This window comes from Monodelphis domestica, chromosome 1, assembly GCF_027887165.1.
Source record: "Monodelphis domestica isolate mMonDom1 chromosome 1, mMonDom1.pri, whole genome shotgun sequence".
Lineage (NCBI taxonomy): Eukaryota > Metazoa > Chordata > Mammalia > Didelphimorphia > Didelphidae > Monodelphis > Monodelphis domestica.
The window spans coordinates 479642939-479661650 of NC_077227.1; the positions used below are offsets into that span (position 1 = coordinate 479642939).

Here is an 18712-nt window from a genome sequence, read left to right on the forward strand (position 1 = left end):
AATCCACTGAGCCACTCAGCTGCCCCCAGGACTATTATTCTTTAGGAGGCTTTGTACTCAATTGGATTACCAGTGTTTGGAAACCTAATACAGAACAGATTATGCTAGTCCACTATGCCACTTGCTTTTCTTGTCCCCATCTATTTAGGCTGATCATAGTGTGTGTGTTTTTTTTAAACCCTTACTTTCTGTCTTATTATCAATTCTAAGAGAAGAGGGACAAGGGCCAGGCAAACAGAATTAAGTGACTTGTCCCGGGTCACACAGCTAGGCAATGTCTGAGGCCAGATTTGAACTCAAGTCCTCTCAATTCCAGACCTGGCACTATCCACTGTACCTAGCTGCCCCAGATGATCATTATTTATGCCAGGGGTTTTACAAAGAATATCAATTCATTTGCTTCAACTGGTGCTTTGGAGCCATATGGAGAGAAAGAATGACAATGTCTTGGGCAGCTCAGGGCTAGTATTCAGGTTAGTATGATGCCCACAAAGCTAAAGGAAGTCTGGTGAATACATGTTATTCATTGCACACTATGATGGTTGAAATTCACCCATTTAGAAAATTATCTTAAAAAACTTTCTCTTCTTCAGCCTTGAAGCTCTGGCCACTCCACTAGCCACCCTGTTTGAGGAAGTTTTATGCATGGCTATGGGTTGTGAGAGGGTTATATGGAGGTAACATCACTGGGCAAATTCAATGATAACTTAAGGTGTGATGAGAAAAAATAAAACCCCCAGCTTCTCTCTGACTGATGAACTTGACAGTTACCCCAAGACCACGACAGTCAGAAAATCAAGAAATATGGGATAGCTATGTGGCTCAGAGGACAGAGTACCAGGCCTAGAGATAGAGAGGTCCTGGGTTCAAATCTGACATCAGACCTTCCTACCTGTCTGACTTGGTCAAATTACTTAATTCCCATTGCCTAGTCCTTACCACTCAGACGAGTGGCCTTGAAACCAGTACTAAGTATTCATTCTTTTTCTAAACCCTTACCTTCTGTCTTAGAATTAATATTATGTATTGGTTCTAAGGCAGAAGAACAGTAAGGGATAGGCAATGGAGGTTAAGTGACTTGTCCAGGGTCACACAGTCTTAATATTGATTTAAGATGGAAAGTAAGGGTTTAAAAGAAGAAAAACAAGGAATAAGGCTTCAAGATAATGATTGGCCTTCATGGGACTGGACCCAGACCTGACTCATATTCCTGAAGTTCTGAATGAAAGTCATGGGGGCAAAAAAAAAAAGCACCATTGGAAAAGGTCTTTTCAGAAGTGATCATTAGGAGAATAAAACCAAGCAATCTGTGTTTTCCCAATGTCAGCCTCAGAAGGAGACTGGACTGCTTGAGTCTTTATTTCTTTCTTCCATCCAAGGAAGGTTAGCAAAATCAAAACTTAGAGCCTCCATATTTCAGTCACCCACCTCTTCAGGCTCTTCTTCTCGCTGACGGCTGGGTTTGGTATAGTCAATGGGGCCATCCCACTCATCCTGCCGTGAGGTCTGACTGGACTGGGGTGAGGTCATGGTGCTGCTTGTGGCACTGGTACTGTTTTGGCGTTGGGAAACATCTGGGGATTTGACGCTGGGACTGCTGCTGCAGCTGCTGCTGCTGGGGAAGGCATTCTCCCTTTTGCGATGTTTGTTCATGCTTAAGTCCAGAGTCCCATTTTCATCCACCTCAATGTCCATAGACTGCAATTTGAAACATGAAATATTTCATGAGTAATTCTGCTACCTAGCCCAAGGGCATCTTGAATGGAAAATCTGACAATGAATTCTGTATCCCTGATGACCTTAGTAAAACATCCCCTTTGTGAGATGATAATGGGAACCAACTCCATAGACCTAAAGAAGACACCTTTTCAAAGGCTTACCAACTTTCGAGGGTCTCATGGGAAATTGTTGCTTGATATTCATGGTTTAAACAGATACCAAGTCAAATATTCATGGACGCTGACTTCTAAAAGCAGTGTGGGACAATGAAAAGGATTTAGAGTCAAAAGACCTGGGTTTGAATTCTGCCCTTGCCCCTAACCACCTGTGTGACCATGGACAATTTAACTTCTCTGAGCTTCTGGGCCTTTTCTAATCTGTAAAACGAATCTTTAAATCTATGATCTAATGATACTTTTCAATTCAATACAAAATTAAGTGCCTACTATGTTCTAGGCACTGTGCTAAGCACATTATAAAACATTCAATAAAAAATAAGGGTTAGTAAACATTTATTAAGCACCTACTATGTGGCAGACACTGTGCTAAGTGTTAGAAGTACAAATAATAATAAAGAAAAAAAAGATAGTTTCTGTCCTCAAGGTGCTTATAAGCTAATGGGGGAAGACAAAATACAAAAGGAAGCTGAAATAGAGTAGAGAAAGATACCCTATTCCAAGGTATGGTGGAGAAGTCAGAGAAGTCTTAAAGCACTACAACTAGGAGGGAAATGAGCTGATATACTGATATATAAATATGACATGAAATACATGGTGCTCTAGAGAGTACACCATGGTGATGGTAGCCTTTAGGAAGAGAGAATAAAGGATTCATCTGGGGGGAACTCATTAACTTTTAGCTCTGCAGGGGTCATTGATTTAGCAGGGAGAATAAAGGGATCAGAGAGTCTTAAACCAGACAGCACTATCCCACCCTTCCCCAAATGATTCCATTTTCTGTATTGGGTAAGAGAAGATTGGGTGGAGCTCATCTCAAGGGCTCATTCCATAAAGTCACTGTCTGTAACCTCAAAACAAGAAATGAAGAAGCATTTCTTCAGTTAGTGGCTCTCCTAAATCCCAGATTCACTCCTCCTTCACTTTGGCACATTGGACATCTGTACCTCTGGCTTTGTGAAGCTCCTACTATTACCTCTAGTGTCTTCTTTACTTCTAAACCCCACTGAACTGACCTTGCTGGGGATATCCTGCTGCTTTGTGCTGAGATTCTCTGGCATTTCCCAGCAGCGGGTGGAGAGATTTAAGATGGCAGTGGCAGCCATGTGCGCAGCCTCGGCATCATGGGAATAGTCGAAGCCTGCGGAAGAAGATGACGTGCTCTTCACATAACTACCGGAGGGGCTGTGCCTGGGGGAAGAGGCCTTTGGAAAAGGTTTGGCTGCAAAAAGGGAACAACATGGGCTGACACACAACTTAATAAAGAGACAGAGGCTATTCATAAATTTGGGCATTTCAGTGGAGGTATAACTGGTACTTATATGAGCGTAGGTCTTAGAGATACTCAAGGATCCTGAGGGTGAGAGATGCAAGAGAACCCACTCAATAAACCACCTTTATCTCTTCCCACCTCACCAAAGTCCTCTTTTTCAAGACTCTTGCTCTTAACACTGTATATATAATTATTACTTAGAAAGCAAATGAAAAATGGTAGATCTGTAGATAACACTTAAATATTTGAACACATCAATTGAGAAAAATCTTTATAGGCAAAAACTTCTAGAGAGACTCTCATTGTGTTTGGATTTTTAATTTTTAATTTTTGGCATCCTAAGCAACAATCATTATCTCACCAGATTTACATTAGAGTTGGAGGAAAAGCATGTTATATGAAAAATTCAAACACAAAACGATGATACTTTGTTAGTAATTATATTGCAGTCATGAAATTGCTTTTAGATGGACTCGTAGTCAAATACAATATTTCTTAGTAGTCAGGTTATTTCCTCTATATGTCCAATAAGCCTGAAAGCCTAGAACACAGCAGGACCCATGTACTTTTACTCTGAATTCTATTCTTCCTCACTATGAACCACTCCAGTTTATCTTATGGGAAGTTAAGTGCATGTATGTTAGAAGATTACATTCTAAAAATGATGATTCTTAAAAAATATATTCTTTCTATGAATGGTGATGATTTCTGCACAATGGCCATCATCTTAAAATGATATTTTTGATAAACACTCAAGAGATCTGGGCAGTTCATTCCTTCTTGTATTGTCCAGTCTAATCCCTGTTTAGGGGTGCAGAGGACAACCTGACAACATTCATGAGGGTGAAATGCCAATTTCAATTTCACACTATACACTCAGAGATGCTTTTCCATTTCATAAGTATTTCTAGCACTAATGGACTTGCAATCAGCAAATTAGTAAAATAAGTGATGAGAAAAGATAGAAGGGATTATCCTAGTGGGTTTGTGGGAATTATTTTTGTCAGTACAATTACCCTGAAAATTCTTTGCTAATATTGCAAATAACACAATCTATTCAGCAAGAGAGTCACTTGTGCAGAGAAACAAATTACTTTCCCATCAGCGCTAACCCAGGATGGCAGTGGCAGTTGTGTGCACTGGCCTCCATCCAATTCCATTGTCTGATCCTTTACAGATTTAGCCCAGGAATAAAGGGAGCCTCCATCATGGGGAGCCAACTGGGATGCTTTTAAGCATGAGCACTTTTTAGAGAGCAGCTGCGCCAGGATTAAACAGGACTCTGAATTCAGGATTAGTCAGAGAGAGAAAGCTCTCTTGGGGCTAACAACATCTTCTACAAACTGTTTTCTTAAATCTTTAAATACACACACACACATACACACAGCATATATGAGCATGGGTTTATTTTTGTAGAAGGCTTTCAAAGATGGTCATGGCATGTCTCTGCAAAGGCTAATGGGCTTATTAAATTCTTAAAGGTTGAATGTTGTGATAACTATGGTTGTCCAGGGTAAAGAGTTAGATGTAGGCAATGGTGGTGATGGAGGCAGGTGGGACACAAACTCTATACCTAGACACCTGTGTTTTGATGGCTGAGGGGGTGACTTCATATTTTCCAAGTACTTGAGTCAACTCAGTTGGGACAAAGGCCTGAACTGTAGCTCTGCCATTTGAATTCTTTGGAATCTAAGTGTAGCTGACTAGACTAGGTGTGGCTTTAACTGAGAAACACACTAAGGTGCGAACCCCTCAGGGATGAGACTGAATCAAGGAGTCCCAGGGATCCTCTCACTCCTTTCTGGCCCCTACCAATCCTGTATCCTTAACAACCTACTAGGCCTATGACACTTGAAGAAAAATCAGAAGACATTATTTAAAAGTAGTTTCAATCCCTTTCCAACTTACATTTAAAGGCTTTAGGTGAGGTTTCGCTAGTCTGAATCTTTGGGGCAAGCATGCGTTTGCCAAAAACCTGAGCATCAAAACTTGCATAATCGAAGGTGACCTTGGAGTACTTCTCCAGCTCCTTAGCCAGGTTGGCCCTGGGTGTGGCTGGGACCATATTGGGCCTGTAGCTCCCATACTGAGGAATCTCCAGCTGCTTGACGAAGCACATCGGCCTGGAGGGGGTTGACAAGACAGAGATCAGTGAGAGCAAGGAAAATATTCCTTCCATAGAATGGAAGGTCCTCAGGGACACATAACATTAGTCTTACAGAGTTGTGTTTTACTATGTGAGTAACATTATGGGTTACATAGATTTTTGTAAGTTGATCTGGGAATCTAATCATCCCACGTGACATTGTTTCCATAGGCAAATGTTTGAATTCTGACTTAGAACCCAGAATTCTGGGTTTATCATTCTTTCCCCTTACTCCTACCCTGAGTAGAAATCCTTTTCTTAGTTGAGAAGAGACTCTTTCTCCCCTTTCCCTCCATTCCCATTAGCTAGATAGTGAAATAGCACTTCTCTCACAGAAGGAGAGATTCTGCAAACAGATTGGCAGAGAAGTGAGGAGTGACCACTCCACCAATCTGATAAAAGGAATTCTCTGAGTCAGGTATTTTGTGTCTAGAGGATTGTTAAATCCTGGGTTTGGAGTTGGGAAGCTCTGGATCTTCTGACACATATGATGTAATATGGATCAGGGCAAGTCACCAGGTCACCATACTAGGATTTACCAACAATTGAAAGGTCTATATTGGTAGAGATTTCTCTGTATAACAAAGACCCAGACAAAAAGAAATAAAAACAACACCCATCCAGCTCCCTGTGAGTATTTGCTATGTATCCATACATCCATTTTCCCCCTTCCTTCCTTCCTTCCTTCCTTCCTTCCTTCCTTCCTTCCTTCCTTCCTTCCTTCCTTCCTTCCTTCCTTCCTTCCTTCCTTCCTTCCTTCCTTCCTTCCTTCCTTCCTTCCTTCCTTCCTTCCTTCCTTCCTTCCTTCCTATATCTGCATATAGATTTTTTAAATTTCTTATTTTAAAAAAATTTAAATCTTTAGCTTCTCTGTTTTTGCTTCCTAAATGAATGCAGATATATTTCTATCTGTATATCTGTACATGTTGGGAAGAGTGGGGGAAAGGAAGGAGTTTGGGTATCTGAAATGATGGGCCCTGCTGGGCATGATCCACCTTGGGGCTTGGGGTATGTTAGGAATACCCCTCTCTGTTTGGCAGAGAGAGAGCTATGTGGGGAGAGAGGGCAGGTGTTTTTATGCAGTCACTGCCTTCCCAGGAATTTGGGATTTTGAGGGAGGGGTGTGGGGAAGAATGTAGTCCACTGAGGCCCTCCCCTACCATACTTGGCAAATATATTATTACTATTGATCTGGTAGATAGCAGGAGAGAAGGGGGTTTGTGTTGCCTGGATCCTTTCAGGTGATGGGGGCAGCCCCAGTGTCAGCAGCAGTTTGGGGTCATCACTACAGACTTTGTGGGGAGAAAGATGAGGATCATTCTGTACCTCCCCTCTCCTGTAAGGACAGCAGATTGGGAAAGGCAAGCTCAGGTGTGGAGGGTCTTCCTCACTTCCCAGGCCTTCAATGGGCCAATCCTGTTGAGCTCTCACTTTTCAGCAGTGCCAGTTCTGAGCTCCCAATGGATCTGGGCCTGTCTGCCTATTAGTGGCCATCCTGCCTTGATCAGGGGCTCCCTGGGAACCTCAGTTATGCTGGTTGGTCAGCTCTGGGTGATGAACTTTCAAAGGCACACCAAGTATTGGCTATAAAGCTCAATGTCATTGTGCCCAGCATCCTCCACAGCTTTCCAGCAGCTCTCTTTCAGCAGAAATCCATGTGAGAAGTCAATCACCTCATCATCAGTGGTATGAGTTATCAACACAGGTGATGTGATCTTGGAGACCTTAATGTTGGGGAAGGCAGCAAAGCAATCGATCTTCCTGGTGCCCAAGGTGAGGGAGGAATGCAGCACCACCACAACACGTTCATAATATGAGGCCAGGGCCACAGTGGGCACTGTTCCTATGCCTACCTGTACAAGATGATATTCTCTGGGCAGATGCCATACCTGGTCTGAAGGGCCTGTGGAACAGCACTGATGCCTCCTTGGTGAACTTTTTCTGAGTTCAAGTGCCCAGAGGGCAAATCCAAGTTGTCTGTGAGCTCTCTCAGAGAGCTGAGGGAGACAGAGCTTGCTTTGGGCTGCTGGACTAAGGGGTGGGGCACGCAAAAAAAAAAGTCCTTAGGCACTGAGAAGAGGGGGGATGGGCACTGAGCAGCTCCCTGGGTGCAGCTCTGCACATGTGCCACGCTGGTGTGGAGATTCTTCTCTGAGGGTTTCCCTGAGCTCACCACATAGCCTGAGTCATCATAAGAGAAGATGTTGAAGTTGATGCAGGTGGCCAGGTCAATATAAAAGCTGCTCATCTGGCCCAGGTAAACTGCTTTGCCATGGGAGAACAGAACAGTGAATCTGGTTCCTGGCACGCATTTGACGTACATACAGCAAATACTGATCCTCTACGACTCTAGGTAAAGAAGACCTGGTCATGTGATCTGCCTACCGGAAGTCAGTTGGCTGGGAAGTCAGTTGCAATTTCTTGCCCCGCCCTGGGATAGAGACCCCTCCACTGGAGTCCAAGTCCAGGCTCAGCCACATGGGAATAAGTAGACTGGAGGCAGGAAGGCCAATTTGGCTGTGGTTTGGCCAATTCAGGGTGGACGGCAGAAGAGACAGCAGAGTTTGCTGATGGGAATTAACTTATGTGAGGGAGACCCCCCAGATCCAAGGCTGTGGTGCCCAAAGCTCTGGGGATACGATATCTTAAAGCAGAATTCGCTTTTTATTTTTTGTTTTCCAAAACACAAGTGGGAAAGCCTTTCCACTGTGTCTCCCCAGCCTTAGCTGGCCAGGGAACCACTGTGGTCCGAACCCAGCCATAAGGGGCCTCCCAGGTCTTCCTCAAGCTCCAGCTAAAGAAGGCTGCTCCGGGCCGATACCCGCTCTATGCGCTCTATGACCTGCCTGGCCCAGAACCCGCCCCCGATCGGGCCGGCCCACTTCTCTCCGCTCTAGACTCCAGCAGCCCTCGGAACCCGCAGTTGAGGTGAGGATGAGCCGCCTCTCCCCACCCCATTCCTCCTCTTCGCCCCACCCCCCACCCCCAGCATATGGATTTTTAAAAATAGATATTTCACATTACCATCATCAGATTACAGATTTTGAGCTAAAAAGATCTCAGAAGCTATTTAGTCTGACCCATTTACAGATGAGGAAATTGAATTCTATGGACACACTTCATGGAGGCAGGATTTCAATCCAGTTCTTTGATACAATAAAATACATGAATAGAGTCCTGTGATACATTGAAATATATTAATATTGTATTGGTAGCCCCTCTTCCTCTGTCCCCCTCCCCCCAATACTTTGTAATTTGTCTTCTCATGTCAGTTCCCACCGTTGGGTTGTTAGACCTACTATTGTTTTTTCCCTTCTCAGAGATGAGGAAACTGAGGTCGGGAAGTGAAATAACTTGTCCAAGTCACAAAACAAATTTTGCATTAGAAACATAGCTAGAACCCAGACCCACTGCTCTTAGCCAGGAGGAAAACCCAGACATCTCAGGGTCAAGAATTGGCATTCAGCTTGGTTAAAGTCACCGTCAAGGGAATGGATACTCAGAGAGCACACATGGCTCCAGGTTCTAGGCTAGATTTCCAGGCAATCCTTTCTTTGCTCCCATGGAGAGACAAGCACATGTCTCTGCTGCTGCCTCAGGGTGCCAGGAAAGTTAAAGGGGGAGGGGTAAGATCATTGCAATTCTCTCACCAGGATGAGAATGATCACTCCCATTTCTATAACATTTTAAGGCTTGCCAAAGCTTGCTTTCCTTACAACTCTAAGAAATAGATGGCATGAGTATTATTACTCTCATTGTATGGCTGGGTGGTGTGGCTTAGTGGATAGATGGCCATCCTTTTAGTAAGGAAGTCCTGGGTTCAAATCTTACCTCTGATACATAATAGATGTGTGACCTTGGAGAAGTCAATAAATCACTGTTTCCCTGGGCAACTCTCTAAGACACCAGTCTCCATTGGTGGAATTTCCCTACCAGGAGCTCCCACACTGAGAAGATTACACATTTGAACCACTATGCTTAAAAATTCTATTGCTTTGATGATAAAACTGAGGCAGAGAGGTGATACAATCTATCTAGGTCTAAATGAGTCTTTTCTAACTTAAAGTCCAGTGCTCACTCATTCTACTATAACACAACACTTCACTAATGATTGCATTAGCAACTCCTAGAATCTGAAACTTAAGACTTAGCAGGGTGGGACCTTCAAGAATTTTACCTGAGTTCTTTCAGGGAGAAAGGAAAGTTGATCACACTTGATTCTTAGAAAACATACTTCTGGGGGCAGCTGGGTGGCTCAGTGGATTGAGAACCAGGCCTAGAGTTGGGAGGTCCTAGGTTCAAATCTGGCCTCAGACACTTCCCAGCTGTGTGACCCTGGGCAAGTCACTTGACTCCCATTGCCTAGCCCTTACCACTCTTCTGCCTTGGAGCCAATGCACAGTATTGACTCCAAGACGGAAGGTAAGGGTTTAAAAAAATAAATAAACAAATAAATAGATAAAAAAGAAAACATACTTCCTCTTGGTAGTTGAAACATACTCTATAAATAGGCAAATCCCCAAACATCTTATAAAAATACTAACATGACAGGTTTTAGAGCCAGTTGTTGCTGAGGCTCTTCTAGCTCTGGGTAATTGTCTGCCTTGTTGTTCTTGTTAAGGTGATTATTAGTTGTTTCTGACTGTTCAAGGTCCCATTTAAGGTTTTCTTGGCAAAGACATTAGAGTGATTTACCATTTCCTTCTTCAGCTCATTTCACAGATGAGTAAATGGAAGCAAACAAGGTTAAGTGACTTGCCCAGGTTCACACAGCTAGTATCTGAGGCTGGATTTGAACTCAGGTTCCCCTGACTCCAGGACCAGTGCTCTATTCGCTGTGCCGTCTAGCTGATTCAATTGTCTACCAGCCCATCTCATAGATGCAAGACATCCTAATATGGGCAGTACCAAACAAAAACTTGTAGTGAATGTTAACTTGTTTGTTGCATTTATTGCATACTTTAGAATTTAATCATCCCAGATGATTAGAACTGGATCATAAATTCAGGCCATGACCAAACTTAATGGCACTTTTGTTCTAGGATTTGCCCTGGAGCCCCTTATGAGCTAATGGCCACCTATGCATAGGATGAACCCATGTGCTCTGGGAAACTTTCAGATAAATTTTCCATAGGAACCAGTCAAAGTCATAGGAGTGGACCTGTTTTTCTATGAGATCACTCTTAGGGCTGTACATTAGAAAAGTTAGACATAGGATGACTTGGTCTCTTTTCTGATTCCTTTTCCTCTTCCTTCAGACCATTAACAAATTATAATGCTCAAAGATCCCAAAGTATAGAGTTGAGAGTGAAGAAAACAGATAAAACCTTATTTCCCCACTAATCATTATTTTGGAACTCTTAAGAAAGGAGGAAGTCATAAATATCGTGAAATATCCTGGAAGCACATTAGGAATGGGATTTTCCTATGTAAAAGGGGAAATCTAAGAAGCCATCTTATGATGCTTCATTCTAACCCAGAATGATCTGACAGGGCAGGCAAAAGCTGTAGCTTTCAAACTGTGGCCCAAAGAACTAGTGAAGGCCCCCTTCTAGGATACTGACCTAACCTTCTCTCATTGATGGTCCTCCTGAATCCTTGGTCAGCTGTAGCAAATGATCAAATATACAAAATGGGTCTATGATCTCATCAATTTGGCAGTTCTCTCCAACAATGGAGATTATAATCTATTCATGCCTGCCCACCTTGTATGACACTTGTCCATGTTCTTTACTAAACTTGCTATCACAAAGGTTCTACCCTGTGTGCTAGAGGCCTCTCTTAATTTTTCCCAATGCTGTGACAGTACCAGTGGAATAATATGGCCATCTTCCCATCATCCCTTGCCCTCAACACACAGCCAACCCATCTTCTCTTTCTATCATGCATTTCCCTTCAATAAATCTTCTTATATGAGAAAGTAGAAATCTAAGTTCTGTGTATAGCCTTTTTAAATATCTTTTCCTTAATACCCAATCACTCATATTACAGTATTTGATGCTACATGTATTAAGTGATATAGATAGGGGTGATTGATCAACTCTCCTTTCAAAAATTTTCCTTAGACCAAAAAGAGCACTAATTCGCCAGGCCAACATGAGAAAACGAAAGAAAAAAGCAACACACTCATTCCCAGTCAAGTTTAAAAAAAAAGAAAAAGAAAAGAAAGAATTCCTCTGGCTAGGCTAATGCATCAGCAATGATTCCTATGCATTTTGCATTGAAAAGTAATCCAAAAAAATGTCTTTAGATTCACCATAACTCCCTTGGCCCAGGGCTGTTGCATTACCCAGTGTTACAGAAGTTATTGTCCTGTGTGTACTCCTTGAAATGAACAATTCAATTCAATTTGAATAAATTAGTAAAAGCAGAAATAGTGACTGTCACAATCAGATGGGACCCCAGGGGACATCTAATGTAATGTGTACCTGAACAAGAATCCCCCTCCTCAAAATATGTAACCTGTGGTCATCCAGTGAAGGCCCTTTCACTGTTTTGGAGAGTTCACATTGTTTAGAAGTTGTCTTTTCCTTATATCAAGCCTATACCTATTCCTACAGCCTCTCATTTCTGTTCAAGGGCCAAGCAAATCTAAGTCCTCTTCCACATGAGAGCCTTTTAAATTATTTAAAGTCTTCTCTTCTCCTGGTTGAGTATCCTTAGTTTCTCCAACTGAAGCTTGCATGGCATGAACTCAAGACCCTTTACCATCCTGGCTGGCTTTCTCTTGGCTGTACTCCAGCTTATCAATGTGCTTTCTAAAATGTAGCACCCAGAATTGAACACTATACTTCCTGATGTGGTTTTATCAGTACAAAATACAGTTGAGCTATCCCCTCTTTTCTTAGACCTAAATACGTCTCTTAACTTGGTGCAAGATTCATTAGCTTTTTTTGGCTGCCATAGCTCCCTATTGACTCACTCACACACACACACACACACACACACACACACACACACACACACACACACACACGTTTCCAAAACATTTCCATTTAACCACACCTCTTTTATTTTGTACTTGTGAAGTTGTTTTTCAACCTGTGTAAAACTTTACATTTATCCTCATTAAATTTTATCTTACTACATTTGGCTTAATCAGTTCATTGAGATATTTGCAGAAACTAAATGTCATCATCCTCAGTGTTGGCCATCAGAGGAGCGATCACTTGGATCATAGATTTCATTTTGGAAGAAGGGATCTAAGGGCCACAGAATTCAACTGTCTCATTTTATAGATGAAGAAATTGAGACTTTAAGAGGTTAAGTGATTTCCCTATCATCACACAGCTAGTAAACAGGATTTGAACCCACACCTTCCTGACTCCAAGTCAAACAGCTTGTGGCATATGCAAAATTGACAAAAATGTCATCTAGAACTTGGTCCAATTCCCTGATAAAAATGTTTAACAGCAGAAAGTTAAAGACTGGAAGTTGGAGTACTCCAGGAGAGATCTCCTTTTAAATTAACACTGAACCATTGGATATAGATTCAGTCATCCAACCAGTTTTGAATTTATCACAGCTGATAGCTAGCTGTCCATGTTGTCCATGAGGATGACATGAGAGGCTTTGCCAAATATTTAGTTAAGGTCTAGAGAAACTGTAGCATTTTTCCAATTTTAGCATGACCAGTTCTTAAAAAACCATGGGCTCACTGCTTCCTTTTGTAGACATTCACTAATCATCCTTTTAATAATTCATTTTAAAGTTTTATCAGAAATTACAGTCAAGCTTAAAAGCCTGTATACTCTGGACTCCTCTCTCTTTCCTGTTTCAAAAATTAGAATATTTGTTCTTCTTTAGTCATGTGGCACTTCTGATCTCCCCAGTCTTTCAAAGTTCACTGATAGGTTTAGCAATCATAGCCACAATTTCTTTAATTTCCCTGGGCCTGGAGCATTCATCTCATCAAGATCAGCTAGGTTCCCTCTCACTATTTCAACTCCACATAGCTGTTTTTGTCCTGCCTTTTCCAGTTCAAAGGTCATTCTGTTTTGTAGAGGAAACAGAAGCAAGAGAGCTGGCAGTTGTGCTTTTTCTTATTGGTCATCTCCATCCCATTTACCTGATCAACAATCTTACTTATCCTTTCTTTGATCCTCCTTTCCCCCTAGTTTAAGATTTCATTTTGTCTCAGTTTACATTAAGCACCTAAAATGTGCAGGTGTCAATGCTTAGCACTAGAGACACAAAGATGGAAAATGACATGGTCTCTGCTCTCAAAGAGCTTACAATCTTGAATTATCAATGAACTATCTACCCATCTTGGAATGCCTTACAGATGTAAAAACAGGACTTATCACTAAAGCAAAAGAGCCATAGAATATAAGCATGTCATCAAGGGACATGGAAGGAGCGCCCTTTGAGTCCCAATGAAAAGGGGTATGTTCTTACTAGTGATATTTGCTTCTGTCCTCTCTACTTCACTCACCTGAGAATCCGATCAGAATTTGAGCTACTCTTGGAAGGATCGCCCGCCTGCGGCTGTTGCTTCTCATGAGATTTGGCTAATTTTTCAGCTGCAGCAATGGGACACCCAGACAAACTAAGGAAAAAAACACAAGGAGGAAAAACTGAGCATAAGCAACAGGGAGACATCTCCCTTGGCTCAGGATTTGCACTGAATGTGTCTTAGTCTTATTGTTGCCATCTCACCCCCCCAAATATGAGCACTCACAGAGCTCCACTGGTGTGATGGGATGGGGCCACTGGAAAGGACAATGAAGAAACATCTGGAAGAAATCCTAAGCAGGAAAGAGCATTCTGCCTGACCACTCTTCTATTTCCTTCATTGGTTCATTGTCCTCCCACTCTCTAAGTGTGGGTGTCCCCAAAGGCTCTATCCTAGATTCCACTCTCTTCTCTTTCTGTAGTCTTGATTGGCTGTCCCATCTGCTCTAATGACTTCGATTATCACCCCTTTCTAAAGACTCACAAATATGTTTATTCAGCACTAATTTTCCCCAAGTTCACTCCTGAATTTCACTCTCTGACTAACGTCTAAATCTAAATATCCCCCTGGCACCTCAAACTCAACTTGTCTGCAGGCAAACTCATCATCTCCCTCCCTAAATCCTCTCTTCTTTCCATCTCCTCATTTCCTTTTGGTGACACCAACATCCATTGAGAGGTAATTAAAGGAGTTGGAAGACTTGGTTCTTCAGGTAAAACAGGGATAATAATCATACCTGAAGTTCCTACCCCAGAAAGTTATGAGGATAAAATGAGCTAATTTATGTGAAGCACTCAGTAAACCTTAATGTGCTACATGGTTGTCAGCTTTTTATTTCTATTATTATTACCATGTGCCTCAAAGCAATAAAAACATAAACTCAGAGTTCTAGAGCCAGGAGAGACCTTAGAGGCCATCTAGTTCCTCCTCTTATTTCATTTCATTTTTTAAAAATCTGAACTTAAGAGACATAAATAAAATTAACATATCCATATGCATAGTAGATCAGAAAAAAGAACATTGTACAATGAGATTCTCTATTATATACAACTTGCTTTTCTTTTAAGCTAGCTAATAAATTCAACATGTTTTTAAAATTGTTCTGCTTTCTCTGATTCTTTGTGGCCCTTCAGTTAAAAGTTGAGGAAACTGAGACTTAGGGAGGTTAAGTGACTTGCCAGAGGTTATAGATGTGGTAGGCATTAGAGAAAGGAGTTGATGTTTCCATCATCATTTTATGGGAAACATGGTCATTCTTGCCATCTGACAATATTCATGAGCATGAAAGTCACTTAATCTCCCTGGGTTTTAGGTTGTTTCCTCATCTGTAAAATGAGAAGATTGGATTAGATTCTAAAATCTCTCTTTTTTTAGGCCCTTATCTTCTGTCTTAGACTCAATACTGTGTATTGGTTCCAAGGCAGAGGAGTGGTTAGGGATAGGCAATGGGGGATAAGCAATTTACCCAGGATTACACAGCTAAGAAGTGTCTGAGGCCAGATTTGAACCCTGGACCTCCCATCTCTGGGTCAGGTCTCAATCCACTGAACTACCTGCTTGTCCCTAAAGTCTCTTTATAGCTCTAAAACTCTGAATATATGAACCTAGGTTATAAACTTTCCGGGGTTTCTTAGGAGACTTTCCCTTTTTTCTCATCCCCCATACCTGAGGCTTCTCATCTAATCTGAAGCCCTATACAGCTGGCTCCAATCTACCTTTCTAGTTAACAAGGAATATTGATTCTACTAATAAGAAAACCTCTTGAATTCATCCCGTTTGAATCACTATCTCTCATGTGAATTATTATAGTAGCCTCCTAAGTGGTTTCCCTATCTCCAATTCTTATCCTCTCCAATCTATCCTATAAAGATAGTCTCCCTAAAGCACAGGCTCTCCTTTTCCAGAATCTTAAGTGGCTCTCTGTTGTCTCTGGGATAAAACTAACTCCTAGATATGGCATATGAGGCCTTCCATACCTGGCCCTAACCTATCTTCTTAGCTTAATTCTCTATGACTCTCTTTCATGCCCTCTTTGTTCCAGACAAACTGAACTGCTGTTTCCCAAACAACATTTATCCTCCCTGGCCTCTGTGTATTCACAGCCCCTTCTCTATCACCATCTGCCAAAATCCCTTTCTTATTTCAAGGTTTGGCTCAAGTGCCTTCTCCATGAAGTCCACCTCAGTCATCCTCCTGAAAGTGTTCTCTTCTTCCTCCAAATTTTCTTAGAACATTTAGTTTGAATCTTTTAAGATCTCATCACACTTTACCTTTCATCTTAATTATCTTTCTCGATGTCATGTCCACTCTACAGATATGTCAAGGCTACTGGCTCCTTGAAGACAGAGACTGTTTTTCATCTTTATATTCCCAGTGTTGAGCCTAGTATTTTGCACACAGTAGGTGCTTAATAAGTGTCTGTGGAATTGAATTTGTTGCTAAAATACAAATCTTGCCCACTGGTCTGCAACAGATAGTCTTTGGAGTCAATTCTTTTCTCCCCCACAGAGAAAGGATAGTACCACAGGCTGCTACCATCTGCCCCACACAGTAGATGCTATTAGAAAATACCAGGTCAGCAGTGGAATTTCACTGTAATTAGAGTATTTGCCTCAAAAGAAAGGAGAAGGGAAGAAAATTTCAGGTTGTTGGCCAGGGGGCCAACATTGCATTCCATACAACTATTTGCTGTCTCAGGTTATGAAGTTGGTTTGGTAGTTGGCTCCACCCTCTGAAGAACTCTAAGAGTTCTTTAAAAAAGAACACACCCTCATTCTTATTGCCTAAGTCTGACCCAATACTGAGCCATGATGGGAAGCCTGGCAGCTTGTTGAGTCTAAAGAGGAACACTGAGATCATCTAGTCCTGTTTTGGTGAAACTATGGCATAGGTGCCAAAGGGGGCTGCTCCCTTCCCCCTCTCCACCATGATTGAGGGCATTTTCCAAATCACCTGCCCCTCTTCTCAGCAGCCCAATGCTTCCTCCCTCTCCTATCTGGGATAAGGGGGTGGATTTTGGGCACTCAGTCTCTAAAAGGTTTGCTACCACTGATCTAGTCCATCCCCCTCATTTAACTGAGGTGGAAGCAGATCCAAAGAGGTTGAGTGACTTGCTTAGTCATTTGTGGTAGACCCAGGAAATGAATTCAAGTCATTTGACTCCCAATCCAGAGCTTACACCATGATGGTAACTTGTCACAGCCTATATACCCAGGAGAGGGAGATTTGACCATGGGAAGCAGTTCTCTAAATATGTTTTTTAAATAAGCTGGCTAGTGAGATTAGACAGTCACTATCTGTTATAGGAAAGGTCTTGTTACTGACTCCAACAGGGCAGATTCCTTCCTGCCTTCCCTGCTGCTCATGTTCTATGAGGACTGTGTATATATGTGCGTGAGCATAAGTTATTTTTACATGACACCATTAGCCCTGGGATCATTGCTACCCAGAAAGGAAGAAAGACATTGCAGCCTATCAAAAGATCTGAGACTTCATTTGGATTTACCATGGACATCCAATATAACTTATTAAGACAGCTAGCCCTGTAAAGGGTCCGTAAATTAGACAGTGACAAGGGTTTCTACGAAGACTCCTAGTTAATAGATATTGGATAACATGAAAATAGAGAAAGGACTAGTTGTACTTTTTAACATCAACAGAGTGTATAAAATCAAGTATTTTAACTTCCTAATTCAGGATTGGAGAAGTTATGATGTAATCAAATAAGTTTTAAATTTAACCTTATTTGGTTTATTAGCTTGGGAGACTTTCTTAGTAACATTAGTAGACTATAAGTATTCTATGAAAGAAGTGGCCATGTCTTAACAAAACTCAGTCTCTACCAGCATCTAGCATAGTGCTCTCCACACAGTAGGTGCTTAATAGATATTTATTACGTAATGGATGAGTGAACAACATAAGGTCCAGGTACAAATATTAATATGTCATTAATTGAACATGATCATTGATGACACACGGAATTAATGCACTTGGGTGAGAATTATAGAGGCATGTTCAATCAATTCTGAGTTATTTGTCATCATGGGGGACAGACATGGACTAGATCACTGAAATCTATTTATGACTCAGATTTCAACCTCTTTTTCCATGCCAAGTCTTTTACCTGAACTACTCATAAAGAAAATTATTTACTCCTTTGTTTTCCCCCTTATTTTTCCCTGTTATCTCTCAACTAAGAAGAAGATATTCAGTTTCTGTCTTACAAATAATTTTTTGGACCCAAATTTCCACTTGTTTTTCTGATATGAGTATAGGCTCATCCCACATTACCCCATTTGCAGTCTTGTCCTCTCCCTTCCCTTCCCATCATGTATCTCCCTAGGCTCCCTCAGAATTATTGGCAAGAAGGAAATCAGGCTTGTAGGGCATAGGAATCAAAAGGAGAAAAATCTGAGTTTTCCTTAGCCCCAGGGACTATGAGCCAACATACTTTCAGGCAATGAGCCAACAGACTACTATTGCATTAGACACAGTTGTTAGTTGTTTGAGGCCCCTTGAGCTGGTTGGTGGCTCCACCCTCCTATCAGCTGCATGACAAGTACCTTCTGTGTGTGTTCCGGTTGCTGTTTACATGACCTTGCCCTGTACAGCCAGGAGTGGGGCATTTCAACACATTCTCATGCATGGCCAAGACTGTAGGAGAGACAGGGAGGGGGAGAAGGGAAGAGGTGAGGCAGAGTTGAAAAAAAGAGACAGGTAATCAAATCATTCGACAAGCCACATTCTAGGGCTTGAACAAACAGAAACATTCCTTTAGGAAATTTCTATAGGAAAGGAGGAGCTGGAGCCAGTCACTCTTAAACCAGAATTGAGATCTAGATCAAGTATGGGGCAAGGTATGTGTGTGTGTGTGTGTGTGTGTGTGTGTGTGTGTGTGCACGTGTGTGCACATGTGCATATGTGCATGTATAGAAGGTAGAGGA

General features: G+C 41.9%; 1 protein-coding gene across 14 annotated transcripts in view; it reads right to left on the reverse strand.

The window, feature by feature from the left end:
- Positions 1 to 18712, reverse strand: part of MYT1 (myelin transcription factor 1) — a 206572-nt gene that overhangs the window by 53260 nt on the left and 134600 nt on the right. For 11 of the 14 annotated variants that reach the window (XM_056812769.1, XM_007475479.3, XM_056812774.1 and 8 more), the window contains 5 exons: positions 18332 to 18422; positions 13749 to 13862; positions 5077 to 5291; positions 2912 to 3117; positions 1429 to 1698 (listed from right to left, as the gene is read on the reverse strand). In XM_056812769.1, the coding sequence (XP_056668747.1) occupies positions 1429 to 1698; positions 2912 to 3117; positions 5077 to 5291; positions 13749 to 13862; positions 18332 to 18422 (896 nt within the window). The remainder of the gene's footprint in view (positions 1 to 1428; positions 1699 to 2911; positions 3118 to 5076; positions 5292 to 13748; positions 13863 to 18331; positions 18423 to 18712) is intronic. The other 3 variants (XM_056812770.1, XM_056812768.1, XM_007475478.3) reach the window with 1 other exon arrangement.